Genomic DNA, 27,333 nt, shown 5'->3' with positions numbered 1-27,333 from the left:
AGCCGACCAACCGGCGGCCAATCAGGAGCGGCACCGCCCAGGCCGCGCGCCTGCGCGGGGCGGGGCTTGCCGCGGCGGCCGCACGCGGCCGGAAGTTCAGCGGGGCCCGCCCCGGGGCGGGGGCGGTGGGGACTGCAGGGGGCGCTATAGGGACCGGTGGACACCCTATAGGGACCTATGGACACCCCACGGACACCCTATAGAGACCCTATAGACACCCCACATCGCTATAGGGACCCCGCGGGGTCCTCACACCCCTGTAGGGGCCCCATGGACACCCCACAGCACAATAGGGTCCCCATGGACACCCTACAGAGATCCCATAGACACCCTATAGGGATCCCATGGACATCCCACGGCCCTGTAGGGACCCCACAGCACTGTAGGGACCCCACACCCCTATAGGGACCTCACAGACACCCCACAGCCCTACAGGGACCCTATAGGACCCCATGGACACCCCACGGACACCCTATAAGGACCATGTAGATACCCTACAGGGATCCCATAGACACCCTATAGGGATCCCATGGATATCCCACGGCCCTATAGGGACCCCACACCCCTACAGGGAGCTCACAGACACCCCACAGCCCTACAGGGACCCTATAGGACCCCACGGACACCCTACAGGGATCCCATAGACACCCTATAGGGATCCCATGGATATCCCACGGCCCTATAGGGACCCTATAGGACCCCATGGACACCCTGTAGACACCCTACAGGGATCCCACAGACACCCTATAGGGATCCCATGGACATCCCACAGCCCTATAGGGACCACATAGGACCCCACAGACACCCTGTAGACACCCTATAGAGATCCCATAGACATCCCACGGCCCTCTAGGGACCCCCTGGGCACCCCCCAGAGACCCTGTGACATCCTATAGTTCCAACACAGGGCCCCCCAGCTCTATAGGCACTGCACACACCCTATAGCGCTACAGCCCCCGTGTCCCCAAACCCCACATGACACCTCTTTGTTGTTTGTTTCGGTTTTTTTAATATTTCATCAACTTTACAGGGTTACAATCGTCTTAAATATTCTGAAGTTTAAATACAATCTGTATAATAATGTTATTATAAAATGTAAACTTTCAGTGTTTTATCTTTTTTTTTTTTTAATTATTTTTTTTAATTATTTTTTTTTAATAATAACAATCAAAAGTTTCAATACCTGAACGTTTGCAAAACTGAAATATCTCAGTGGGGGCCCGGGTGGACCGAGGCCGCCGCTCCCAGAGGTAGAATGTGGTTTTTAGTCTTTTTTTAAGTCTTTTTTTTTGTCTTTTTTTGTCTTTTTTTTGTCCTTTCTTTATCTCTTTTAACCTGAGTCTCGATCTGCGTTGGGGACGAGCGGCCGCACCTGCGCCCGCTGCTTCTTGTCCTTCCCAAACCCCAAAGAAACTGATTTAGGCGCTGCTTTTTTGGCCTTTTTAGAAATCGATATGCGACAAGAAAAATAAAAGCGGGAGGGAATAGGGGGTGGGAAATAAAGAATTGAAATTAAAACCCAAAACAGCGACTGTACAAATGCAAAAAGTCACTAAGAAAATCGAATATGAGACCCCCCCCCCCCGCCGGGGGCTGATCCCACAGCAGCAGGAGCCGGACGGAGCCCCCGGGGCAATTTCCAGCTCTGGACTGGGGGGGGGTGGGGGAAAAAAAGGCTAAAAAACCCCAAAATAGGCTGGGAAATCCCCAAATCCCCTGAGATCGCCGCTTCCCCAAGTGAAAATAAAAAACAAGGGGGGGGTCCCATCGGTGTGGGCCCCCCCAGGCACCTGGGGAAGGGGAAACAAAGCAAACCCTGTGCTCGCGGTGGAAACCTGAGGAGTCGCGATACCGAGCTGGGGGGGGACGGGGTTTCGGTATCGAGGTGGGGGGGGCGATTGTGTCTCACGCAGATGGGGGCGAATGGTTTGGGGTTGGGGGGGGGGGGGCAATAAATTCATCCCGCGGCCCCTTCCCCACGAGCTCCCGCGCCCCGTTATGGAATTAAACTGCTCATTTTTGGGAGGAAAACGTGCCCAAATTGGCTTTGCACAGTAGTATTGTGGGGGGGGGGTAAAAAGACAAGAGGAGAAAGGAGGTTCCGCGGTTCCAAGCTCCCGTTTCCCTGATGAACACTAATATATATCATTTGCATGTTAAACTTCGATTCTTTTCTTCTCCAGAATAAAATAGAAGCTATTTACAACAAAACAATCAAACAACAACCTCTTAAAATCCCGTATAGTGAGTGTAGATTTGAAATAAAAGGGGCGGGAAAAGGCTCTAAATGAATAAAATCTCTTATCTCCCAGTTTCTGATCATATTTTTTATCTGTTCTTTCCTTTCCTTGAGAGGGTGCCGGGGGGGTTTCACTAAAGCTCGCGTCGGCAGGCGTCCGTGCGTCTGTCTGGAGGTAACACGAGTTTAAAAAATAATAATAATAATAATAATATTAATAATAAATGTACAGTGCAAAGTGTGATGTGAGTGAGGTAAACGGTCCCGGACCGGCGCAGCGCAGCGGCACGGCCGGCGGCTCCGGTAAAACCCCCGGGCTAAGTAAAGCTTTTCTCCTCCAATAAAGGAAAAACCAATGAGACGAGAACAAGGGCAGAGCCCGGTGACCCCCCGGTGAGCCCCGATAAGAGCAGGTGAGCCCCCGGTGAGCCCCGAGGGCCGGGCTGGGGGCGTTAAGGCGAAGCGCTGCTGGAGGTAGAGCTGGGGGGCACGGCCAGGCCGGCCGGGGCTGTGGGGGGGACGCTGCTGCCGCTCCCCCCAGCGCCACCGCTGCTGCCGCGGCCGCCGCCGTTGCCTTTGCTGTGGGTAGAAGAGGGGAGCGAGGAGGAGGAGGAGGAGGAGGAAGAGGAGGAAGGGCCGGGCGTCTGGGCGAAGAGCACACCTGGGGAGAGACGGGAGGCTGAGCTGGGGGGCACGGCTACGCCAACGCCGCCTGTGCGCCCCAAAACCGGGGCGAACGTCCACGGGAGCGGGGCCGGTGGCACCGTGAGCCCTCACCTGTGTAGACGATGCCGTTGATCTCAACCGACATGCTGATGCTGCTGGTGCCGTTGCTGCTCAGGCCGGCGGCCGCATCCTGGCGGTTTTCTGCGGGGGGGGAGCCGGTTACGAACCCACCGGGACCCGGGGCTGCGGCGGTTGCGCCGGGGCCGCACTGACCTGGCGAGCGGGTGCCCTGGCTGTTGATGCGGATGCTCATGGGCAGCTGTGCCTTCATGGCCAGGAGGTTCTGCTGCAGCGCCCGCTGCATCAGCCGCTGCTGCTCGTCCGTCACCAGCGCCATCTTCTTCTCTGGGGGCTCCCCCGACTCCAGCTTCTCCCGCAGCTGCTCCAGCGCCGCGGCCTGAGCGGCCGCCGCCACCTGCACCGCGGCCGCCTGCGCGGCCACCACGGGGTGACCGGCCAGCGAGACGGGGAGCCGGCTGGGCACAGAGATGGGGATGGGGGAGTCCTCCTCTGCGGGGCAGAGCGGGCGGTCAGGGGTGCGGAGGAAGAGGACGGACAGTGCCACCACCCAGGGTGTCCCCAGGCACAGTACGCCGGCTCAGGGCCCCCCTGTGCCTTGTGTCCGTGCCACGGGCTGCCTGGCACCTCCTGCCCCTCCAAAGGGGACAGAGCTGGGTGCCCCCAAAACCAACCCCAGTGCCCAGCGCCCGGGGAGGAGACAGGAGCCCAGCGATGGGACCCCCCAGCTCTGCTCCTTTCGGGGCTGTGTCCCCAGTGTTGGGGGGACTCAGCCCATGGCACAGACCCCGCCATGGCCGTTACCTTTCTTGATCTTCTGGACGGGGGCGATGGAGCCGCCGTTGGTGGCGGAGGCCAGTCCCAGCGCCGGCACCGGCAGCTTGGGTGAGGAGAGGAGCCCGTGGGTGCCACCGGGCGAGTAGGTGAAGAGGGAGCTGCCGAAGCCCTGGCGCCGGCCCTCCCGCCGGTTGCTGTCGATGGCCGCCTGCAGCTCGTTGGGGTTGCTCAGCCCTCGCTTCTCACATTCGTAGGGGTACAGGTACTTCATGTACCTGCGGCGGAGAGGGACAGGACGGTGACATGGTGGCCGCCCCTGACACTCCGCCACCCCCTCCCTCCACACTGTCCATGTCCCTGGCACCTGACACTGGGCAGGGGGAGCCTGGCAGTGCCGACCCTGTGGAGGATCATGGAATCACAGATGGTTTGGCTTGGAGGGTCCTTCCCAGCGCCCCCAGTGCCACCCATGCCATGACAGGGACACCTTCACCAGCTCAGGTTGCTCAGAACCTGTCCAGCCTGGCCTGGGATGTCTCCAGGGATGGTTCATCCACCACCTCTCTGGCCAACCTGGGCCAGGCTCTCACCACCCTCAGGGCCAACAATTCCTTCCTCATGTCCAGCCTGAATCCCCCTCCTTTAGTTTAAAACCATCACCCCTTGTCCTATCACAACAGGCCCTGATAAAAACTCTGTCCTCATCTTTCCCCCCCTTTTAAGTATGGAAAGGCCACAATAAGTTCTCCCTGGAGCCTTCTCCTCTCCAAGGTTCTCCAGGGTTCCCCCCGAGCCCCCGCTCACTGTGTGCGCAGGGTGAAGGCGGCGCTGGTGATCGAGGTGGGCAGGTTCAGCCCCTTGGTGATCTCCCGCCACAGCTTCTTGTTGATGACCTCCACCAGCCCGCCCTTCTCGGTCACCAGCGTGTACAGCATGAACAGGTCCAGCACCTGCTTGGCCATGATGGGGATGCGGTTCACGGGGGTGCCTGGGGAGGAAGGAGACAGCGGGTCTGTGGGGGGGACCTGAGGCAGCGCGGGGCTGGGGGGTCCTGCTCCCCCCTCCCTTCCACCACCCCCGCTCTCACTGAGCACCAGCCCCACGCACAAAGGAAACAGAAACCTGCACTTTTCAGCCACAAGCACTGCTGGTTATTTATAACGGGGGCGGCACTTCCCGGCTGCGAGTGTCCTGCTGAGCCGGGGGGGTTCATCCCCCAGCGCCGCACACGGGGCTGCAGTGTCTCCCCCATCCCGGGGTCTCCGCCGTCCCATGGCGGTGGGTGCAGGGGTCAGGGTGACCCCAGGGGACGCAGCCACAGCTCCCCCCCCGCGCACACACGTGCTTCCCCGGCGCTCCTGGACAAAGGGCCGCGCGAGCCGCGATGCGTCAGCACTTCCAGCCCTGCTCTCCGTGCAGGAACCAGACCCTGGAGCGGGCGAACGCTCTTCTCTTTCAGCCCTTCCCACCCCCTGGCCCCCCCGCCAGCCTGGGCTGCACCCCCCGCAATGACCCGGGGAGGGGCTGCAGGTCCCGACTGCGATGGTTACGGGGGGGTCTGGGGGGGCCCAGGTGCAGGATCCCATCCAGCAGTTTTGACCCCGCGGTGCAAAGAGGTTAAAGATTAACCCGTGCCCGTTGGAGTTGGGGCGGCGATGAGGGGGACGGGGGGCTCACCTCGCTTCTGCATGAAGCTGAAGAGGTCATCCAGGAACTCCTTCCTCCGGGGGTCACCGTCCAGCTCGTACAGCTGTGCAGGGAGAGCACAAAAATGCTCAGAGACCCCCCATCCGTGTCCCCGCCTCCTGGAGAGCCCCCCCTCCCTAGGGAACCCCCAGGCTGGAGCCCACTGGCCTGAGCCGTCCAGCTCCAGGATCCCAAACAGCTGGGGGGTCCCCGCATGGAGGGTAGGAGTCCCAGTACCACCAGTGCCCCCAGTGCCGTGCTTGGCCCCGGCTCCTCCTGGCAGCTCCACTCTCAGGTGTTTTTAGCATCACCGAGCGCTCGGCACGGAGTGTAGCAACGCTCCGGTGTGATCCATCCTCGCACCTGAGGTGCCGGAGGGAGCTGGAGCTGGTGAGCTTGTGTGCCACGGTGGGAGCTTGTGCACCGCGGTGAGAACCGGTGTCACCTGGTGCGCTCTGGGGGTCTGGACGTGACGAGGCGAGGACCTCGGGGTCTGGCACGGCCACGCCGCCAGCACCCGGTGCTGCCGGGACCCCACCCCGCGCCCGGCAGCCCGGCACATTCCTGCCTGATTTATTGCAGGCAGGCACGCAGGCGGGATCGCAGGCAGGATCGCAGGCAGGCTCGCCACGCGGGCTCTGCCCAGACGCCGCGGGGACGGACCCGCTGCCCTTGGTCCGGCTCCTTGGTGCTGAGCAGCTCCCGCGTTTCTCAATGACAACTTTGAACAACTGCCAGCGGAGCCGCGGCGGCTGGGAGGGGGCTATAAATACCACGGCGTAACCCCCCAGGCACGCGCCGCACGGCAGCGGAGCAGCGGGCACGGCCGGCACGACACCGTGGTGGTGGCACTGCGGGAGGGGGGTGCGAGCCCCCTCCTCGATCTCTCCCCGGCAGGATCTGGGTCCTGGGGCCGCGCTCGCCCACTGGTGCTGATCAAAGGGATCAATGGGGCTGCACTGATCAGAGGGGCCGGGCGCTGTGGGAAAGCCATAAACCCCAGTTCCCCTGGAAACCTCACCAGGCCCTGGCAACCCCCGGGATGGGGCAGGAGCTGCCGTCACCGCGGCTGAGACCCCCGATGCTGCTCATTTCCCCCCAACCTCGGTAACCCCAATAACGGGGCGATGGCAGGAGCTGGGCAGTGGCTGTAGCCACCGGCACCGCGGCAGAGACACCACGTCCAGGCACCGCGGGGACCCCAGCCCGTGGGGACCCATGGGACAGCACCAGCGCTGCCGCAGCTCCAGCATCCCATACCCAGCCAGCGATTTTGATCAAGCCAGCGGCGTTTTGGGGGGGACAAACACACCGGTTCATCTGCCCCCCAGCTCAGTCCCGAGGGGAACGGACACATTTAAGAGGATGAAGGAAAATTGATCATCAGCTGAGGAAAGCGAGTGCCGTCCTTCCCCGCGCCCCCCGCACCGGTGGTCACGGGGGTCGGGGGGTCGGTGAGTTCCTGCCGGCACACCCAGCGCGGCGGCCAGCACAGGACGGACGTTTCGCAAGGTTGTGGTTACCGGCGACATTTCGACAGCTCTGCCGCGCTCGGTTGCTGCTGCGGGAGCAGGGGCAGGCTCGGCCGAGCCAGGGCTCCCTGTGCCGGCGCTTTCTGCTCCCTGTGCCGGCGTTTTCCTGGCTGCACCCCAGGAGCCCCCGGGACCCTCGTTTGGCTCTGCTGACACCGGCAGAACCCCCCGGTGTGAGGGACAAGCTGTCCCCGTCGCCCCTCACCACCCGGGCACCGGCAGAGCCGCAGAAGTGGCAGAGACAAGCAGCTTTTGAGCGTTTGCCGGGACACCCCACTGGCTCCCGCACCGGTGTGGACACGGTGGGGGAACCGTGCACCCCGCGGGCACCGAAAGGCAGCGTGGGCATCGCGGGAAAGCTTAGAGATTGGGTCTCAAAATAAAAATTGAGGAACAGAAACACGTTCTCATTTCAGCAGCGTGTGAAACCGAGTGCACAGCCGGGCTCAGCGCAGACCAGCTGCTGCTGGCATCACCGCACCGAAATCTGCAGGTGCCGATCCTCGGTGGGTGCCGGCGCTGGTGCTGAGTGCGGGTCCTGCTCAGCGCACCCGTGGCTCTCGGCGGAGGCGGCGAGGCTCGGTGCAAAGGTGACGCCGGGCAGCGGGGAGAGGCCACCGTTGAGTCAATAGATTTGCATTTCGTAATTAGGGAGGCCAGGGAGGTGGGAATGACTTAATCTGTAACGCAGCTGCCCCCAGAATATCCTCTTACGCCAGCCCCGCGCCCACCGAGGCTCCCGCAGAGAGAGCGCGGTGCCAGGGACGCCGCGGCAACGCCGGGGAAATGGGACATGTCCCCCCATTGCCCCCCGCGCTGGGGACCCAGCCCCACGCACCCCATGGTCCCGGTGCTCACTCAGCGCAGGGTGTGCGCCCGGCTCCGGCACCACCGCGGTGTCCACCCGCTGGCGTAGCCCCCGCCGTCCCCGTCCCCGTCCTTGCGGGCGGCTGAGGACGCGGTGCCAGATGGCTGCTGCCAGCAGATATATAATTAAGTGGAGGAGGAATTAGGCGGGCGGCGGGCGGGCAGCGCTGACCCCGCGGCCCAGCGCCCCGGCAGGATGCCGGCCCGGCGTTTGGTGTGGATGACCGGATTAACGTTTCAAACCAGATTACAGGGAAAATCCCGAGCCCTTGGCTTTCAAAGGGCCGGCGGGGAGGCGGCCCCTCGGCAATGCCAGGAATGCAGGAGGGAGCCCTCGGCACGGGCGCGGTGCGTGCCGGGGGTCCTGGGAGGGACCCAGATAACCCTCCCACGCCCCCCAAGCTGCGGGCAGGGGGGCAGGTCAAGAGGGAGGGGAAGCACCATCGAGCGAGGCTCCAGCAACGCCGGGCTTTGCGCCGGAGCCACGAGAGTCCTTCATGGGCTGGAGCCCCCGTGTCCCCCCACCAAGTGTCACAGGGACCCCCCAACAGCGGGCGGGGCTCTGTGGGGCTCCGAGGAGCCGCGGCCCTGCGTCAGAGTTAAAAACAACCCCCTCGGCTCGGTTCCGGGTTCTCGGGCCTCGGGGATTAATTTCCATGGCCAGGAAGTCTCGATGCTCCCGGCTTTCCTCCTTTCTCCTCGAAACCGGGCTGGGACGTGCGCGCCGTGAGCCTGGGGGGGACAGACCCCCAAAGGCCACTGCAGCAGGGACGCGGGGCTGATGACCCTTCCCATAGGACCAGCCGCCTCTCGAGGGCTGAAAACCCCAAGTTTGGGGTAAAAACACAACCATTTGGGGAAAAAACACAACCAAGGTGGGGGGAGCCCAAGCGGGACGACCCCTCAGTGATCCGGGATGGGGAGTGGGGGGGCTCCTTCTTTCTCTTTCTTTTCTTCCTTCCTTCCTCCCAGCGGCCCCGGGGACACGTCCCTTTGTCCTGTTGACAGCCGAGGGGTGACACTGGCGGGGGGAGAGACCACGCACGCTAATGAGTTATTTAACGAAGAGTAAACACACGGGCGGTGTTTCCCGTCCCCCGGCGCACGCAGCCCCTTGGCCCCCCAAGCCTGGACCCACAGTCGCAGGCGGGTGAGGGGGGTTCTTATTTGGAAAAAGAAAGTAATTAGTAAAAACTGGAGTGATGGGCTGGTGATGAGCCCCGAAATGAAGCGTTTCGGGTGCTGCTGGTGAGGTGGTTTCCCATAAGACGGTGGCTGAGTCAGGGCTGTCGCGGTGACTGGGGGGCAGCACCGGCATGGCCCCCCAGCCTGGGGGGTATTGGGTTTATGGGGACCTAGCGAAGGGCAAAGGGAGATCCCAGCACAGATCCCGCTGCAGATAAAGCACTCGGCTTAGGGACGGGTCACCTCTCGCTGTCCCCATCCCTAATTCCCTGCAAGCCCCAAAGCACGGCCCAACAGGAAGGGGCTGCCAGGGGTTGGGGCTGCGCACCCTCTCCCCAGAACCCCCAGGGTGGTCCCCCCACCACCGCGCTCGCCAGCTCTGAGATAGATAGCGCTGCCAAAGGTGCTGCGGGGAGGGGACGGGCTGGCCGCACTGACCGGCCCGGTGGGATTCCAACCACTGTGCTGCCCGCAGTGGGGGCTGGGGAGCGCCGGGCCCTCGCCGCCACGCTTCCCGTCGGCACCATTGTTCCTGCCGGTTCCCAGCATTGTCCCCTCGGTGGGTCAGCACCCCTGGGCTGGGACGCGGCCCCGCCACAGGTGCCTCTGCCCACCGTGTCCCCTGCCCAGGCTGGGGGCCGTGGGACCCGGTGGGCGGCAGATCCTGCGGCACAGGGAAGAGCCCAGTCCCCATTCCCAGCCATTGCCCATGCGCAGGGGACCCTGAGACCACCCAGGCTCCCCCCACACCCACAAACACCCCAAGCGGTGCTGCGGCCACGTCCCGGCCACAGTCACCAACACAGCGAGCGTCACCGTGCAGCAGAGGGGGACACTGAATGGGCGAATTAGCCGCCGTTTAACCTCCCTGACCCCCCATTGTCCCTGTGCCGTCAGCCACCCTCCCCACCACTCTGCGGGGCCACTCCGGCCCGGCAGCCACCGGAACGCTCGGCATGGATCCACAGCCATGCACCAACCACCACCAGCTCCTGGGACATGGCCCCGCTGCCGCTGCCACCCCTCACGCGGAGGGGACGCGAATCCTGCTGCAGCTGTGCTCCAAACGGTGGTTTCGGAGGGACCGGCGGCGTGCCGGGCTCTGGATATAACAAAACACTATTGTGTCTGGACACTGATGTGTGGCACGGGCTGCTCCATGCTCTGTGTGAGCCAGGAGCTGCTGCCCCCCTGCCAAGCCCAGAGCCAGGGCCGGCATACGGGAACCAGCCCGGCAGCGGCGGCCGCGCCGGTGCTCCCCGCCTGCGTGCCGGTGCATGCCCGCGACACATGCTCCCCATCGCACCAGCCCTTGTGCAAACACTGAGCGGGGTCAGGCAGCGTTGAGAAAGCTCATCCCAGGGAGCGGCCGAGCTGGAGCCACGCAGCACAAACCGGGGGAAACCACGGCCAGAGAGGAAAGCTTTGCCTGCTGGAAAAGCAGCGTAGACCCTTGGGGCGCTTGGTGACCCCCACGGGGGCTGTCGCTGCCCGGGTGACACCGCACGGGGCAGGTCGAGACCCCCGGGCAGGACGTGGCGCGGGGGCAGGAGCAGCCGTGCTGGCAGCTGAGCTGGAGCTTAAATTCCACCATATGTAAATGATCGTCTTAGAAAGGGGATCGCTGTAAGCCCGAGCAGATGAGTCACCGGGGCTTCCACCGCCCAGCTGGGGATTTGGCTAATTGCAAAGCTGTTCCTGAAATGCGAGGTCCCGCACCTCCGTCCGTCCGTCCGTCCATCCGGGGGATGGCCGCTCTGCCACGGTGGGGGGACCTGGGGGGGCCCCGCACCCCGGCCGTGCCTGCGGGAGCTGGACAAGGTCCAGCAGCCACAGATGGTTTGACAGGCAGCTGCCATCAGCCCCGAGAACCGTCACCGCAGAGCTGCTCCGGCAGCGCCAAACCTCGCTGCTGCTTGGCCGCCTGTGGAAGGGAGAAGGTGGCAGGGGACAAAGCCATGGCACTGCCACAGCACCGGAGCAATGCCGGCTCCAGCAAAGCTGCTGCTTGCGCCCATCCCACCGTGGCACTGGAGCCGGTTATCACAGGGTGCACCTGGAGTGGGGACCCAGCCCGGGCAGATTTAGTGACTGATGGGGAGGGTCAGCGGGGTGTCAGGGGCTCCCCCGGTCCCCAAACCGCCCCCGGCCCTGGCCCCCGATTGCGGCACATCCGGCCGGCCCCCAGGACCGGCTGCTATTTCTCCTGCGGTTTGGGCCAGAAATAGGGCGATGGAGCAACGCCACGGCCTTGCCCAACCGCCCCGCTGCCGGCCGGCTGTTTGCTTTGCTGACAAAGGACCTGCTCTCGTCTCTGCTCTGCTTTTTTCCTTCTTTTAAATAAACCCTCTTGCCTGTTAGTTCAGCTGTGGCAGAGCTGGGAGGCGGCTGCCTCCTCTGCAGCCCTCGATCAGCGCGGGGAACTGCGGCTTGGGGGTTTGGGGCTTGGAATCCAGGATCCAGGAGTCCAGGACTCAGGGGTTTGGGGGTCCAGGGCTCAGAGGGGAACACCAGCAGGTGATGCCAAGACTGGGGGGGTTCAGCCCAGCTCTCAAGCCAAGCGGTGCCAGGGGGAAGGTCCAAACAAAACCAGCTGGTGAAGGTGCTGGCCAGGTACACAGGGCACGAGAGACGTGTCTGTCCCCCACCTCGTTAATTAACCCTGGTTTCACTGGGAGAAGTGGCTCCATGTGGCGCAGGGACAGCGGGATCGGCACCCGCAGCCAGGCTGGGGGAGGCACTCGTGATTAAGCCGCTGTCGCCAAGAAGTCCCTGACCCCCGGGCGGGGATCCGCGGGATTAGGGCTCCGGGAGGGCTCCCTGAGCTGATTACCGGCTGGATCCCCGGCCAGCAGCACCCTTGGGTCAGCTGGACAGTGGCGATGGGCGATGGCTGTGCCGGGGTCACAGGGAGCACCGGCCCTTGTCCTGGGAGGGGCCACTTGTGCCTGCCCCCCCCCGGCACCCCACAACACTCCAGTCCCCTCCGTTATCTGCCCCGGCCTGACCAGGCGCTGCAATCGCCTCCTCCCGGCACAGGAGCACCCGGCCGGGGGCCCCCAACGTTATCGGTGCCCCCGCCCCACCGGTCAGAGCGAATGGCTGTGGGGCAAGGGGATGGTGGCCCCGGCCGGGTGACGACGCTCGGGTGGCCCTTTCCCCGCACGGGGCCCCCTCGCCCTCCCCGAGGCCGGCTCATCCGCTCGGCTGGCTAATGCAATAAAGCTCTAATCAATATTTTAAAGAAAGTAAATGGACCCTCCTGCCCTTGTGAAGAGGCCGCGGGGCCCCCGCTCCCAGCCCTGCTCCCCCCGCCAGCACCGGGCTTTTGAAAACAAAATAATCCCTGGGAGAGAGGGGTTCAGAACCCCACGCTGGAGGGGGTGGCAGGGACCCCCACTCCTTGACCAGAGCCCCAAGTGTGGGCACGGGGCTCCACGCCGGGGCATTCGGAGGAGAAATGGGCTTTTCCTTGGCCCCTTCCTGTGACAATCCCACCGTCACCTTTCCGGGAGCTGCCGCAGCCCTGGTGGCGCAGGGGTCCGGTTTGGCCCCCCCGCACCCAGCGCACTGCCCGATGTGCTTGCAGAGTTGCTTTCGCTTTGTTTTTCCACCCCCCCGCAACCGTTGCACTTTGAAATCCTGTATCTTGGGGGAGAGCTGCTCGGTGCAAGATAAGGGCTGAGGTTTTCTCCCCCCATGTGCCACCGGCGTGGTTTGGTCGTCCCCATTTGGGGCAACTTAAGAAACCTCCTACCCCTCCAAAAGCACCGGGACCACCACCAGCCACCCCCCAGCACCACGACGGCTTTTAAAGCCTCCAACAGCTCCGGTGAATGGAGTGAAGATGGGGGGGTGAAGACCAGCTGGGGCACCCCAAACGGGGCGCCCCAAAAGGATGGGGTGACGGGGTGCACGTGCCTGGGGGGTCCAGGCAGCTGCTGCCTGTGTAGGCAGCGCAGGAAACTCCAAAAGGGGTAGAGGCGGAAACTCCGGCTGCGGGGGCCGGTGCTCGGTGCGAGCCAAGCACGGTCACGGCGGCACCGAAACCGAAAGGTCAGGAGGGTGGTTCTGCGGGGGCGGCAGCGGAGCCCCCCCACCCTCACCGGGGTGCGGGTGCCGACGCAGGTTTCACCGCGCAGCCATCCTGGCGTTACGCAGCAGTTTGTGGCGACACGCGGCAGCGCCGGAGTTTTGGCCGGGTTAGCGGAGCAGCTTGTGCCCGGCTCCCCCCACGAGCGTCCCCCCCGCAGCAGAGCCCCAGCGAGCCCAGTGGTGGTGCCTGGGGGTGCCAGGGCTCCCGTGTGGCTGAGCCCAGCAGCCCTGACACGCCGGCAGCACCCCAGCCCTGTCCTGCCTTTTGGGGTGCGGTTAGAGAGGATCCCAAACCTAAACAAGGGCGAACGTGGTCCCGGTACAGCGGCAGCGTGGGGCGATGTGCCAGCATCCCTCCGAACACCCCCGACCCGTGCCACCGCGGCTACAACGGCACAAGACCAAACTGAAAGCGAGCCGGCCCTACTGCCGGCCATGGTGGCCGTTCCCCACGGGGAGCTTCCTCCCGCCCCCAAAATGCCCCTTTCCAAGCCAAGGAGCCATCGCCCTCTCGGCAGTCGCTGCCCCCGCACCCCCCCGTGCCGGGGGCTCCTTTGTTCCGAGCTGACCCCTGCCCGCACGGTAGCCGTCCCCGGGGATGGGGAGGTGCCACGCGCCGGCCCCGTAACCTCCGTAACCTCCATAACTCTTCCTCGCGCCCTCCAGTGCCTCCCCTGAACTGGGCCCCCTCCTCCTCCTCCTGCCGCCGGACCCCCACGGTTCAGCCCGGCCCAGCCCCCAGTTTGCCGGAATCTGTCCCAGATGGGTCAATAAAACCCCGGGGCGGGGGACAGGGACAGGAACAGCCCCCACGGGCACCCTGGGGTTGGGTGCAGAGGTGGGCGCGGGGAGCCGGCAGCGATGGCTCAGCCAACACTCCACGGGCACGGGTGGGAGAGCAGCGGCGCTGCCAGTGCCACGGGGCCGATGAATCCGGAGTGGCTGCATCCTCCAGCAGCGCTTCCCACCGCAGCAGGATGGCCCAGCGCCGGGACGGCCGCGCTTGCCGTACCATGTCCTGCTGGGGGAACTCGGCTGCAGTGCCCCAGCACCTGGTGCTGCTGGGGTTTCCCCACCGCAGGGGCACGGAAGGGTGAAGCATCCCCTGCCCGGCAGCGCCGCACTCGCTGTTTACATTCCTGCTGCTTCTTCCCCGGCCACGCTGTGCCCGCTGCGCCAGCTGGGCCAGGCCGGGGTGCCCGGCGGCACGCGCTGGAGGGTGGCCAGGAGGAGCTCCCGCCAGCGCCGCGCTGCGCCGACAACACCCTGGCCCGGGGCCAGCGGCCGCGATCCAAGCGCCGGCGCTGATGGCTGACGTGCCGGGGAAGCCTCTCCCAGCCGGTGCTTCGCCCCCGCTCCACCACCCACAGCACAGCGGCACCCGCTTTGCCACCCTCCGGCTGCTGCCGCAACAAACCGCGGTGCCAAGACCTCCCTGCCCACCCTGGGAAGAGAAGGGGAGGGAGACAGGGGGGCTCAGCCCCTCCGGACAGCGGTTTGGGGGTCACAGCATGTGCCATGGCTCAGTCTAATGTCACCAGGTGCTGTGGCTGTGCCAGCAACCCAGCAGAGCCTCCGGCACAGCCCATAGGCAAGGGCAGGGGTTCTGCAGGCACCGCCAGCCCCCAGCACCAGATTTTCCCATTGGATCCCGATCGCCGCATCCCCAGAGCTGCCATACGGGTCCGGTACAGCACCAACACGGTGACAAACAGGAAGATCACGGCTGCGGTATCAAAAAAGCCTTTTCACAGATACAAGATCACATCCCCGGCCGCTCACTCCCTGACGGCAGGAAGCATAATAGAGAGAAACCGCAAGCAGAAGCGGCGGCACCGCGGCACGAGGGACGCGTGGGGCAGAGCCGGCCCTTCCCGCGGCCGGGCTGGGTGGCCGCGCAATCCAGCGCTCGGGTTTTCCCTATCGGGAGGCTGCCCGCAGCCAGATGTGCCGGCACATCGCGGCAGCCCCTTCCCCCTTTCGGGAGGGACGCGACGGCCCCTGCCCCTTCCCCTTCGGGCCGTCGCATCCCTCCCAAAAGGCCACCGTGCCCCGGCCGCTCCATCTGGGTCCCATCTGCTGCTGTTGGTTCCCGTCCCTTCCCCCAGCCTTAAACTCAGATGTATTTAACCACACACATCAAAGGCGCCGGGCGGCCCCCGGGGAGCCCCAGCTTGCAGCACATTTCCTTCTAGTAGCCGCAAAGCGGGGCGCAGCGAGCTGGGGGACAGCGGGAGCGTCTCTGCCACGGAGGAGCGACCGAGGGGGCAGCGGGTGCTCCGGCCCCGGTTTCACTCTTCAGTGGCATTTTGGGGGCAGTTGCGGGCATCTCTGTCCGCAAACATCCACAGGGTCAGAGCCATCCTGCCAACAGCACCTCTGCGGCGATGGGGACCAAGCCACGTCCTCACCAAATACAGTTTGAGGAGGGTGGAGAAGAGGAAACCAAAGAGCTCCTTCATATTTGCAAGTTTGGGGAGGTTTTTTCAATCATTTTCAGCAAAAACTTCTCCAGGTCCCTGCGGTGAACCCCATCGCACCACCCACCTGCGCCAGGGCAAAGAACCGACTGGGACACCGGATCCCACCGATCAAAGCAACCAGGGAGGGGGTACAGCTGAGCCCAAGCACTAAAACCCACAGAAACCCCAGGCTTTCTCAGCAGAAATGCCGGCAACTCAATCCGAGAACGCTGCCGGAGGCAGCACTGCCAGAGCCGTCCCACCGTGGCTCTCGAGGACGCGGGGACATGTGGCGGAGCCGGGAGGGGACAGGCGCAGCGGGGGACACGCGGCAGAGGACACGCGGCTCGGCGGGCACCCACCTGCTTGAACTGCTCCTCGTAGGTCCAGTCGCCGTGGTCGGGCGCCGGCGGCGGGGGCTGCGCGTGGCCCGGCGCGGACGGGGGCAGCCGGTCCTGCCCCCCCGGCAGCCGCTGCGGCTCGCCCCGGTAGTGCTGCGGTGCCGGGGGCTTGCGGAGCAGCAGGGATCCCGCGCCCGCTCGCACCGGTTCTCCCGAGCCCAGCCCTTCCTCTCCTATGTCTTCCTCCTCCTCGTAGTCTTCCTCCTCCTCCTCTTCTTCCTCTTCCTCCTCCTCCTCAGCCAAGTCCTCTTCAAAGTCATCCTCATCCCATTTGCCCTTCCTAGAGCAGGGGACAGGACAGGTTTGGTCCCACACTGAGCAGGGGTTGGGTTCCCACAGCCAGTCCCTCTCCCCCATGTGCCCCACGGGGACCCCCCAGCTGTGGGGCTGGAAACACCCGTCCAGCGCACGGGGCAACCGCCAGCACCAGCAGCTCCAACAGGGTCTCCAGATGGCTGCCAGGTTGTCTCCTGCCCTGGAGGGGACGTGGCCACGGGGCTCTGCATAATTGAACGCCAGAGCAGGATCCTCTGTCACGGCCCCACGCGGCTCCACGGCCAAGGTGTCACGAGGAATCACGGCTGCAGAGCCTGGTGCACAAACCCAATGCAGTGCGGGCAGCCCCCGGCAGCACCTCCTGACCCAAAGGGAACCCTGTGTCTCCAGCTGGCCATGCCAAAACCCACCAGGGCCAGACTGTGTCCCTGCCCCTTCCCAAAAGCCTAAGAGCTGCAAGTCTGTGCTGGCAAATACTCACAGATCCTCCTCCTCCTCCTCGGAGCCCATCTCCTGCTGGTACCCGCCATCCTCCTCCTCGGCGTGCTCCTCCTCCTCCTCCTCGTCCTCGGAGGCCGGGCTCTCCTCCGACAGCCCCGGGCTGGACGAGTGGCTGAGCCCGGCGGCTGCCGCCCGCATGGCGGCCAGGGCAGCCATCTGCGCCCGTTGGATGTGCGCGCTCTCGGGCTCCGCTCCCTCCTCCGAAGGGGCCGGTGCCGGATCCTGGCTGCGTCCCCGGGCTGGGGTGCTGCCGGGGGTCTGTCCAGGGGCTGGTGGGGGCTGCGCGGAGGCCGGCGGGGAGCGCGGCGGCGGCTGCTGCTGCTCCTGCTGCCGCGCTTCCAGCGCCTGTTGCAGCCGCGCGCGCTGCTGCCGCTGCAGGTTCTCCATCACCGCCTGCAGCTTCATGGCTCTGCCGGTGGCTGGGGGGGCCCCAGGGGGCCGCGGGGTGATGCACCCGGGGGCTGATGCCCAGGGGGCGTGGGGGGCAGCGCCCGGCAGGCTGCCGCGCTCCAGCGGGGCCGGGGGCCGAGGCCAGGGAGTGCCGGGGGGCTGCTGGGGCCCAAGGGGGCGAGGGTAACAGGGGCTCCTCAGCGCCGTCAGGGTGTCAGGGCAGGAATCGCCGCTGCAGCCGGGTCAGGGCAGAATGACGAGCCCCCCGACCCCCCTCGGTTTTGCTCTCCTTCGCAGGATGGCCCCGGCGGGAGCCTCGGGGCGGCCGGTCGGGATGAGGGTGCTGCCGCCAGGAACCGGCACCTCCGTGGGGTCACCAGGCAACGCTTGTGGCCCGGTGCATCGTCCCCTCCCTTGTCGAGTGGGCACTTTTGGGGGGCAGCAGCCTTGGGGTCAACACGGCGTCCCCTGCTCGGGGCCAGCTGTCCCTAGTCCTCGCCTGCGGGACGGCGTCGGCGCAAACCTGTGGGGAGAGCAGAGAAAGGGTGAGGAGAGCCGTGAGCAGGAAGGAGTTAAAGACAGCGCAGGAGCCTCATTAATCTCGAGCTAATGAGATAGGGAGGCCGGGCCCTGCTGAGGAGGGGGAAGGGGCCTGCCGGACCCGATAGCCCTGCCCGGCCCGCAGGCAGCGGATAGGGGACCAGTGCCTGCAGATAACAGCCCTGCTGGGAGAGCCCCCCCGGGGGACAGGGCACGGCCCCACCGGGGATACCAGGGACATGCTCCACAGGAGCGAGGGGAGCGCTGGGCTCGTGGGCCACCGCGGTGGCAGGAGCTGCCAGGCCAGCGCCGGGGTGCCAGCGGCACCAGGGCCCCTCACGCAGCAGGGTGCCGTGGCACAGGGGGGACCTGTGTGTCCCCAGGGCTATAGGGGAGCTCCTGAGGGACAGGAGGGCCGAGCCTTGTTCCCCAAAACCCCGGCAAACAGGCTCTGCCGGCCACCCCCGCTGCCTCCCCTTCCCTGGGGCTGTGGGTCCCCCGGGACAGCACGGGGCTGCGAGTGGCTCAGCTCTGCTTCACCCCACCAGCACGTTACAGCAGGGCCCTGCAACACCCCCACCGCCCTGGCACCCCAGCCTGGACCCCCCCAGCCCCGGTGCAACCGGCAGCCAGCCCCAGCCCATGGACAGACACGGCTCTACTGGCAACAACCTCGGCACGACCTCGTGTGTGCCGAGGGCAGGGCGGGAGCTCACCGCGCCGCGGTAGTGCCACATACGGGCAAGGACTCAGTCACCCGTTTCTGCTACCCGAGGGCCGGTGGAACACACACACCCCGGGACCTTCGCAGGGACTGACGTGGGGCCCATCCAGGGCGGCCGGGGCCGCAGGCAGCCCCGCGCGGGGGCAGGACAGCTGGCGACACGCAGGAGCCAGCAGCTCCGGCGCGATCCTGCCGATTCTGGAAAGGGGAACCCGCTCCCAGCGCGGGTCGGAGCCGCTTCCCCCGCTTCTCACTGCGGCGGCAGCCGCATCCGCTCAAGCACTGCCGCGCTGGCGCTGCTCACGCTACCGACGCGCCGCCACCGCGGTGGCCGGGGCTGCACCTCGGCTGCTGCTGCTGCCACCTGAGAGAAGCCAGCGCCAGGGTGGCAGGAGCTGATGGGCCACTTGTGCACTGTCTGTGCCTCAGTTTCCCCCCTCCACCCCGGCCATCTCCATCTTGCCGGAGTGGAGAGAGGTGTTGGCACAGAGACCCTCCCAGCACGGGGCTGTCCCGGAGCAGCAGCCGCTCACCCGCCGTGGCCGCGCTCCCCGCCACACAGCCGTCCTGCATCTGAACTCCGTCCCCTGCCAGAGCCACCGGCAAAACTGGAGTGAGACTCATCCCAGGCACGTGTTCCTCCGGCCCCGCTCCACTGTGGCTCTGCCTTGCCACAAGTCACCAAATTACTCAGTACCAGCACCAGAGCTGCCTCCTGGGCTGTGGCCGTGCCGGGGCCATGCAAAGTAAAGCCCAAGCGCTGTCGGAGCGGCGAAACCAGAGCCAGGGACTGTCCCTTCTCAGAGGGGCCCTGGCCTGGAGGCTGCGGTGACCTTGAGTCGTGCCCCTTTGTCCCTGCCGTCGCGGGGCTCGGGAGCTCCCGCCGTGCGGGTGGTGCTGGCGGCATGCGGGGGGTTTGGGGCGGTGGTGGCAGCACCCGCGTCCCGCGGGGCAGGTGCTCGAGAGCGACAGCGGCCACGTCGGGCTAAAAATACGCGGCAGCGGGCGGGGGTGTGACGGACGGGGCCTTTGTGCCGCCGATGCCGGGCCCGGCCGGACACCCCCGCCTCCCGCCTGCTGCTCCCGGACCCCCGGCCGGGCTCACTGCACCGCCCGGGCCGGGCTCCGAGGGCAGAGATCGAAGTGAGGAGGAGAAGGAGGAGAAGAGAGACCGGGAGCCCAGGCCCAGGGGATGCCCGTTCTCCGGAGACAGACAGGGCTGGGGGAGCCGCGGGACGGACCCCCAGGGCGGGCAGGGGAACCCTCCCAGGACAGAGCCCGGCCCCGGCGGCACGTGGCACCGGCCGAACTCGGGGACAGGGCCGGTGGGACCCGGGGGATCCCGGCCCCGTGAACCGGGGGAAAACGGCCACTCCCGGCACGAAAGGACGGGACCGGACTAGGCCAGCAGCTCCCCCGAGCCCAGCGCGCAGCCCGGCCCGGAGCCCCAGGAGGCCGCGGGCCGGGGCTGCCCTGGCAGGGGGGCACAGGGCGGCGGCGGCTCCGGCCCATCGCCGAGGCCGGGGGCCGGCGGGCGGGGCGGGGCGCGGGGGGCTCTAACCGGCCGGGCCGGTAACGGCCGCAGGGGCCAGGCGCGGGGGCGTGCCGGGCGGCGGGAGCGGCCCGGGCGGGGGAGCCCGGCCCCGCGCGGAGGACACGGCCGGTAAACGGCCGCACGGGAAGGGAGCGCACCGGTCCCGTCCTGCAACCGATCACGAGGGTCCCAGCCCGCCCAGGGGACGCGGCCGATACACGGCCCCGGTCCCGCCCAGCCCCGAGCACGGCGACAGACCCCGATCCCCAGTAGCGGCCAGGGGGCGGTCCCGGTACCGGCCGCGGAGCCGGTGTGGCGGCGCGTCCGCGCTTACCCGGTGGAGGCCGTGCGCCGCGAAGCCGCATAGCAGCCGCGGCCGCCCGGGGCTCGGGCTGCGGCGGGGCCGGGGGTGCGCTCGGTGCCCGCACGGCGGCTCCTCTCCCCGCGGGCGGGCGGCGGGGCCCAGAGCAGCCCCGCCCCTGCTTCCTATTGGCTCGCCACACTGGCCCCGCCCCGCTCCGCCCCGCCCCGCTCTGCCATTGGCCTTCCGCGCCCGCCGCGCCCCGCCTCGCCTTCCCATTGGCCTGCCGCCGCGGCTGCATGCAAATATCGCGCGGGGCGCAGCCGCAGGGCCGGCCGGAGCGCAACCGCAGCGCCGCCCCGCGGCTGGGAGGGGGAGCGCAACCATGCGAGACGCGGCCCCTTTAAGAGCCCCGCGGGGAGGATTTAAAGGGGCCGCGGCCACGGAGCTCCAGCTTCCGCCGAGCCCCGGTATCCGGGGCTGCCCTGCTCCGCACCCGCCGTGACCCCGGCGCGGCTCCCCACGGCTCGGCTCCCTGCCGCCCCGCCCCTCTGACGCCACTTCCTGCGGGGCCGCGGAGTCCCGGTGCCGCCGGCCGGGCCGAGCGGCCATGGTGGTTCTGCGGGGCGGCGCGGGCGCGGAGGAGCCGTACCCGTGAGTGCGGGGCCGGGGGGCGGCGGGGCTGCCCGCGGGGCCCGGGAGGCTGCCTGTGGGCCCGGCTGCGGCCTCTGCTCCCGGCCCGGTCCCCGCTGGGACCCCCGCGGGCTGGGGCGGCTTCGCTTCCCCGGAGGGGAGCGGCGGGGGGCGGCTGCGCTGCCCTGGGAGCTTCGGCCCCGTGGACCCGGAGCAGGAAAGCGCCGGGCCTCGGCGGTGTCAGCGGCGGGAGCCGTCATTAGCATGATGGGCTAATTAGTGTTTACCCCACTGAAGGTCACGGTGCTCCCCGGGGACACCGGCAACCGGGGGTGACGGGCCGGGGGGACCCGGGCCTGGGTCCTTTGTGGGGGGGCCGTGTCCTGCTGGCTGAACGATAATTAACAAATTGGACAAAAGCCTCCTGATAGGGAACAGTTTATTGCCTGGAAATGAGACATGGAGGAGAAGCTGCTGAAGTGTCTGTGTGGTGTCCCCGGGGGTCGGTGTCCCCAGGACGGGGTCCCAGGGTCACAGATAAGGGCCGGAGAGCCCAGCTCTGCAAAGCCCGGCTGGCCTAAGGTCACCGTCACCTGCAGGTCTCCCAGGCGGGGGACGGATCCTGCCCGGTGGCAGCACCGAGCGGCAGACGTGGCAATGCCGAGGCAGGTACCGGGTTACCAACAGCCCCCAAGGCTTCGGGGAGCTCAGAGTCTGTCTGGGGGTCCCAGCAGTGTGGGGACTCACTCGACCTTTGTTGCACGGTTGGTTTTACCGTCTTTTTCCCCCTGCAGTGGGGGCTGAGCCCTCCTCGTTGTCCTGCTGCCCTTCTCTCCAGCTGGAGAGGGGAGAGGTGGGTTGGTCCCTCCCCAGTGGCAAGGGTCCCGTCACTGTCCCCAACCGTGGGAAGGGGGGAAATAAATCAAGGCTTTGGCGGGCATAAGGCGCTGGCTGCCTTCCCGGTGACAGCTGTGCCAGTGCCTGATTGCGGTGCCAGGGCTCCCCGAGCCCCAGGGTGCTGGGAAGGAGGGGACAGGGTGGGGACACAGTGCCCGGCGGGGTCATGGCCCCACGGACGGTGACACCGCGGTGGGAGGGAGCGGGTGGCTCCCCCAGCCCTCCCGGGGGTGCGGGTGTTCTCACCCCCCTCTCAGCTAAAGGAACCCCACACAAACCCAAGGGGAAGCTGCGACGCGGAAACCTCAGCAAGCGGGCAAAGAACCAGGGAAAAGACGGTGAAACTTCCTGTCTTGGGCAGAGTTTGGTGAACTTTGAAACTGGAGCTGTTGCGTTCTGTGCCCAGTGAGCTGCTCGCTCACTGCTTGGGTTCATTTCACACGAAATCGCCTTAGCTTTTACGGTCATTCCTAAATTGTACATGTGTCTAAGCAGTGCCCTGACCAAGGAGTTGTTAGTAACAGCAGCCAAGCACCCTCAGCCATAGTCGGGAGTGGTGCAGCCGCGGTCCCAGCCGGCTCGCTGCCCGAACCGGGACCCAGCCCTTGTTGGGGTGCAGGGAGCAGCCGCGGCTGCGGAACGGGCAGGAGGAAGCACCAGCCCGGCGGGTGACGGTGCGGCCGGGGCGGGGGCTGCCGCTGCCCTCAATAACCGGGTGACGGGGCCGGTGGCCGCAGTGGCCGCGGGGCAGGACGGTGCCGGGAGCTCCGGTGGCACATTCAGGCTGGGCGATGGCAAACGCGAGGTGCTGTGGGGGCACCTCGGGTTCCTCCCTGCCTCCGCAGGAATGAATCTCTTTGTCTTGCCTTGCGTGCTGGTGCGGTTAATTACCCGGGACGTCTGGCTGCTAATTTAAACAGGGCGAATCCTCGGAGCGAGCCGCGGTTTGGCAGCTTGGTGTGCCGTGGCTGTGATCGGGGCGTGCGGGGCTGGGGAGGACGTGGTGCCTGTTGCGCTCACACTGGGGCTGACGCCCTGCTGTCCCCTCACGCAGCTCCCTGTCCGGGGGGCTCAGTCGCTGTCACCGCGTGTCCCCGCAGGAGGATCGAGGACTGCCTGCCCCCGCTGGAGGACTCCCCGGCCAAGCGGTTCTCCCCGGCCAAGCGCAAGCAGTATTTCATCAACAAGGCAATCCGCAACTCGGACCTCACCCCCCGGGCCAAGGGCCGCAAGAGCCTGCAGAGGCTGGAGAACAGTAAGGATGGGGGCAGCCCGAGTGCGGATGCTTCCCCAGACCCTCCCTGCAGCAAAGGGGGTGCAGGGGCTCCCTGAGGGTGCTGCCCCCCCCTCAGCGCCTTTGCTCTGTCCCAGCTCGTTACCTGATGACGCTTCTGGAGCGAGATGAGTGCGGCAGCGAGGAGGGGGAGCTCGCCCATGCCGCCGCCCCCAGCATCTTCACTGAGGCCTGTAACAACGAGACCTACGTGGAGGTGAGCGGGGCTGACGGGGGTCCCTGGCGTGGCCATGGTGTTGGTGCCACCCCAGGAGCCCTCTGAGCCCCCTGGCCCAAGCTGCTGCTCCTGGGCTGGGGTGAGGGGGAGGAGGGTCTGGGGGGCACACGCCACCCAGTGCTCCCCAGACTCCTCTGCAGCGCAGCCCCTGCCTTGTGCCTTCAGATCTGGAACGACTTCATGAACCGGTCCGGGGAAGAGCAGGAGCGAGTGCTGCTGTACCTGGAGGAGGAGGCCGGCAAGAAGCAGAGGAGGAAGCTGCCCAGCAGGAATGGGGAGCCCTGGAAAGGTGCTGGGAGGGGCTGCGGTGTGGGGGGGCCTCTCCTTCCCCTCCCTTGGGTGCGTTTTGGGAAGGGCGCCCTTCCCCAAGGGCTGCGTCCTGCTCCCTGTGGAGAACCGGGCTGAGCCCGGGGGGACTGACAGACCCGGGGGGGCCACGTCTCAGCATCTCTATCGCCATCAGCTGGGGAGGGTGTTGCTGCCCAGGGGCAGAGGAGGTACCAGGGGTGTCCCCGGGGGTGGCTGGGGGGACGTTGGGCTCCTGAGCTGTGGCCAGAGCTGTGTCCCAGTCCCTTCTGTCCTCTCTCCACCGCAGAGCCCCCTGCCCACACCCCCCAGGAGTGTTTCCAGCGCATCAGCCGCCGCCTGCGCGCCACCCTGAAGCGGGGCCGGATCCCCATGGTGAGCTGGGGGCTGCGGGGGGTCCTGGGGAGGGCAGGGCTGTGGCTGCCAGGGCCCCACGTGCAGCTTCATCCAGAGCCAGGTCCCCAGCACTGTCCCCTGAGCCGGCGCGTGGTCACCGAGCCAGACAAGTGCCGAGTTTCACGTGAGCTGCTGGGGACCCTGCTCCGGTTCTCGCGTGAGCTCTGCGGCCGTGCCCGGTTGCGAACAGGCATTCAGCTCCCTGTGCACACAGGGTTTCCCGGCTCAGTTCAGAGCTTTCTGGTAGTTCAGGACATTTTTACACGGTTGTTTTCCAGCCTCCGCTCGATGAGCAGCAGGTGACAGGGGAAACCCAACGCATTTGCCCACAGGGGCAGCGGTGGAGCCTTTTGGGTCATCCAAGTGGTCCGCACAAGGCTGTTTGAAGGACTCAAGTGCGTTTTGAAAGGGCTGAAGCTGCGTTAAGTGCAGGGCAAACAGCTGAGCCTCAAGGAGAGGCCAGGGAGCCGAGCTGCCCCGCGCCCGCCCCTCAGCGCCGCTGCTTTCCTGCTCTGTTTGTTTTTCCTGGCGCTAATTAGAGTCTCTGAGAGCAGCCTGGGCTCCTCCTGGCTTCTGCTCAATTTATTCTTAAATGAGACCGGTTGCTGCTGCTGCTCTCTGGGGTCAGGGTGCCCTAGGGAGCTGCTCTGCCTGGGCGATGGCACCGGGTGACACCAGGGACAGGGTGACACGGGGCATCCCTGGCTGCCACGCCAAGCACGGGGACGGTGCCAGCGCTTGGCACGTGCAGTGGAGCTGGCAGGGGACAGATTGTGGAGAGGGGGATGTTGCCTTTCCTTATGAGAGGACTTGTCTGGGGGCTGCTGGGGTGACTCCTCGGGGACCCCGTCCTGCTGGGGCTGTGCCCACCGTGCCCCCTCCTCGCTGACAGCCCCCCTGTCCTTGCAGGGGACGCTGGAGGGGCTGGAGGAGGAGCTGCTGGCCTTCTTCTCCGTCACCCCTCACTCTGTCTACACGGCGCTGATGGACAACAGGTACTGCCCAGCAGGCTCGGCGGTGTCACCGTTCCCAGGGAGAAGGGTCCTGAGCTGTGCCCAAGGCTGCTGGGGGCTCTGGGGACAAAGGAGACCCCTCGGCCGGGCTCGGGGCTCTGTCTGGGGACACTCGCCTGGCCTGGTCCCCATGGACTCCCCAAGGGAGGGGTGCATGGGGGGACCCATGCATGGGGGCTTGTGCCGTTTCGTGCTCCCCATCTCTGGTCCGTGGGAGCAACGAGAGGAGGGAACACTCAGAAGATGCCACTCTGACCCTGTCCCCATCTCCCCCAGCTTCGAGAGGCTCCTGCTCCACGCGCTCTGCCAGTACATGGACCTCGTCTCTGCCAGTAAGAGCCTCGTGTTTGTTTGGTTCAGGTTTTGTTGTTGTTTTTCCCTGCTCTTTATCACTATCTCTCCTCTCCAGCTCAGCCTCTTCCTCCCTTCCTCCCCTCAGCCCCACCTTGTGCTGCAGCTCACAGATAACTCAGCTCCGGGGAGCCCCGGCTGTGGTCACGCTGGTGGTGGCACCGGTGGCCGGTGGGGACATCGGCTGGGCCAGCAGTGCCCCCAGGGTGTTGTGTTCTGGGTGTCTCAAAGCCAGCACACGCTTCTGGGGTCTCTCTCCCACTGTGCCCATGGCTGTCCCTGGGAGGACTAAAGATGTGACGTGGTGCCCGTGGGGACATGTGGAGGTGGCTGGGGATGGGGAATGAGGGGACAGTTGCCTTCTTAGTGAGTTGTTGGAGGGAGGTGATGCTGGGACCCAGGGAGGGAGACAGGGACGTGCTGACACCGCCTCTCCCCGCCAGGTTCAGACATCGAAGGGAAACGTCAAATGAAAGTGAGCAACAAGCACCGCGTCTTCCTGCGCCCCGAGCTGCTGCTCTCAGCCTACCTGGGGCAGATGAGCTGATACCCCGGGACCCCCTGCCCCCCGCTGCGCTGACGCCTTCTCGCTCTACCCCCCAACACCCCCTGTGCCCCTCGAGGGGCTCGTCCCTTCTCCCCCCCAGCAGCAGATGTGTCGGTGCAGAGCTCCGGTGGCTCCCAGGGGACACCGGGACTGAGGCTGGGGACAGCACAGCCTGGACAGATATCGCCCGTCCCTGGGCGCCGCGTCCCGGACGGAGCTGCTCTCCCTGGAACTGTTTGTGTGTCTATTTATAGCCCAGGTGCTTTTAAAAATAATCGGGCTACGCCAAGCCCGTCCCCACCCCCCGGGTGCTGCCGCTCCTGGGGTGGTTTTGGTCCAGATTTTTCTGTGGTGAAACAGCTCGTGGCGGTGCTGAGCCAACGCTGAGGCAGCGGAAGAGCCGGGGGGCTGGCGCATTCCTGGGGCGGCGGCACCTTATCCGGCACCTGCAGCCCTGAATGGGGTGTTTTGGGGGGTTCAGCCCCTGCCAGCCCCCAGGATGGGGTGTTTTGGGGTCTCAGCCCCTGTCAGCCCCCAGGACAGGGCGTTTGGGGGGGTCAGGGGGAGCTCCTGGTGCTCTTGCCCCACTGATGTTTTGGCAGCCCCACCTTGTGTGCTGGGCTGGTTTTAAATGTAATATAACGTGTGGTTTTTAATGTGTACATATGCATCTGTGTATTTTTATATATATATACACGTGTGTGTGTGTGTGCTGGGGGAGCACAGCTGGGCCCATCCAACCCCTGTGCTCTTGCTGCTCATCTATGGGGCAGTTTGTGGGTGTCCCTGTGTCCCCGGGGGTGCTTGCCCCCCGGGACTGTGCCGGCTGTGGGGATGCTGACCGCCATTAACCGAGGGGATTGTCACCGCGGGGCAGGGGTGGCCCCCAGCCCTTTTTGTGTGTGACGCGGGTGGGGCCGGTAACATCAATCTCGGGGGTGTGCAGTGGGGGACCCGGGGGGTTCATCGAGCACCGCCTGCAAAAGGCGGGTGCGGGTCCCAAAAATATGGAACGCTTCACGAATTTGCGTGTCATCCTTGCGCAGGGGCCATGCTAATCTTCTCTGTATCGTTCCAATTTTAGTATATGTGCTGCCGAAGCGAGCACGATTGCTCCACCTACCACGACGGTATTTAAGCTTCCCCTTAGAAGATATTTTAACGACAGGGTGACTATTTTTCTACACGCCATTTAACTCGTTGTGATATCTGTCCCGATTTACTCATCCTCTGAACACTTTTCTTCTCTCGGCTTCACCGAAAATCTCCCAAATCTATGGGTTATATTTGCTGAGGTTGCCCCGGTGGGTTCTGGGTAGACGCCCATGCAAATTAGATCAGCTGATGGGCGTGTCCTCCCACCCCAACGCTGAGGGCCTCTGGCTCGGGGTGTCCGCGGCGGTGCCTGAGCGCGCGAGGCGGGGT

The 27,333-nt window shown here is 65.8% G+C and overlaps 2 protein-coding genes and 1 non-coding gene across 5 annotated transcripts; 1 reads left to right on the top strand and 2 right to left on the bottom strand.

Annotated features, from left to right (window-relative positions):
- Positions 1-985: 985 nt before the first annotated feature.
- ARID3A (AT-rich interaction domain 3A) lies at positions 986-20,426 on the bottom strand. 2 transcript variants are annotated; one of them, XM_065858473.2, is made up of 9 exons: positions 20,288-20,426; positions 16,746-17,678; positions 15,950-16,268; positions 5,438-5,510; positions 4,565-4,748; positions 3,788-4,035; positions 3,179-3,475; positions 3,017-3,106; positions 986-2,900 (listed from the first exon to the last, which is right to left on the bottom strand). In XM_065858473.2, exons 2-9 carry the CDS (start codon positions 17,168-17,170, stop codon positions 2,692-2,694), a joined length of 1,845 nt encoding a protein of 614 aa, XP_065714545.2. In that variant the 5' UTR covers positions 17,171-17,678; positions 20,288-20,426; the 3' UTR covers positions 986-2,691. The 2 variants fall into 2 exon arrangements, with proteins under 2 accessions (XP_065714545.2, XP_071655603.1); XM_071799502.1 differs by lacking the exon at positions 20,288-20,426 and adding an exon at positions 18,953-19,154.
- Positions 20,427-20,648: 222 nt separating this feature from the next.
- R3HDM4 (R3H domain containing 4) lies at positions 20,649-26,040 on the top strand. Of its 2 annotated transcripts, none has more exons than XM_065858340.2 (8): positions 20,649-20,908; positions 22,885-23,039; positions 23,156-23,274; positions 23,461-23,584; positions 23,891-23,976; positions 24,907-24,992; positions 25,287-25,342; positions 25,805-26,040. In XM_065858340.2, exons 1-8 carry the CDS (start codon positions 20,865-20,867, stop codon positions 25,906-25,908), a joined length of 774 nt encoding a protein of 257 aa, XP_065714412.1. In that variant the 5' UTR covers positions 20,649-20,864; the 3' UTR covers positions 25,909-26,040. The 2 variants fall into 2 exon arrangements, with proteins under 2 accessions (XP_065714412.1, XP_065714413.1); XM_065858341.2 differs by lacking the exon at positions 20,649-20,908 and adding an exon at positions 22,016-22,589.
- Positions 26,041-26,909: 869 nt separating this feature from the next.
- On the bottom strand, positions 26,910-27,016 carry LOC136113439 (U6 spliceosomal RNA). The gene has a single exon (XR_010653001.1). It is a non-coding gene; the product is annotated as a U6 spliceosomal RNA (small nuclear RNA).
- Positions 27,017-27,333: the final 317 nt, after the last annotated feature.

This window comes from Patagioenas fasciata, chromosome 27, assembly GCF_037038585.1.
Source record: "Patagioenas fasciata isolate bPatFas1 chromosome 27, bPatFas1.hap1, whole genome shotgun sequence".
NCBI lineage: Eukaryota > Metazoa > Chordata > Aves > Columbiformes > Columbidae > Patagioenas > Patagioenas fasciata.
This window is presented reverse-complemented; position numbering and strand designations above follow the sequence as displayed.

What these genes read in the sequence shown, in the direction of transcription:
- ARID3A (XM_065858473.2), bottom strand. Translation starts at nt 17,170, where the DNA reads ATGAAGCTGCAGGCGGTGATGGAGAACCTGCAGCGGCAGCAGCGCGCG. An exon ending in ACGAGGAGCAGTTCAAGCAG is followed by an intron (nt 5,511 to 15,949) that starts GTGGGTGCCCGC and finishes CTCCCTGCACAG; the next exon opens with CTGTACGAGCTGGACGGTGA. An exon ending in GCCTTCACCCTGCGCACACA is followed by an intron (nt 4,036 to 4,564) that starts GTGAGCGGGGGC and finishes TCTCCGCCGCAG; the next exon opens with GTACATGAAGTACCTGTACC.
- R3HDM4 (XM_065858340.2), top strand. Translation starts at nt 20,865, where the DNA reads ATGGTGGTTCTGCGGGGCGGCGCGGGCGCGGAGGAGCCGTACCC. An exon ending in GGCGCGGAGGAGCCGTACCC is followed by an intron (nt 20,909 to 22,884) that starts GTGAGTGCGGGG and finishes GTGTCCCCGCAG; the next exon opens with GAGGATCGAGGACTGCCTGC. An exon ending in ACAACGAGACCTACGTGGAG is followed by an intron (nt 23,275 to 23,460) that starts GTGAGCGGGGCT and finishes TTGTGCCTTCAG; the next exon opens with ATCTGGAACGACTTCATGAA.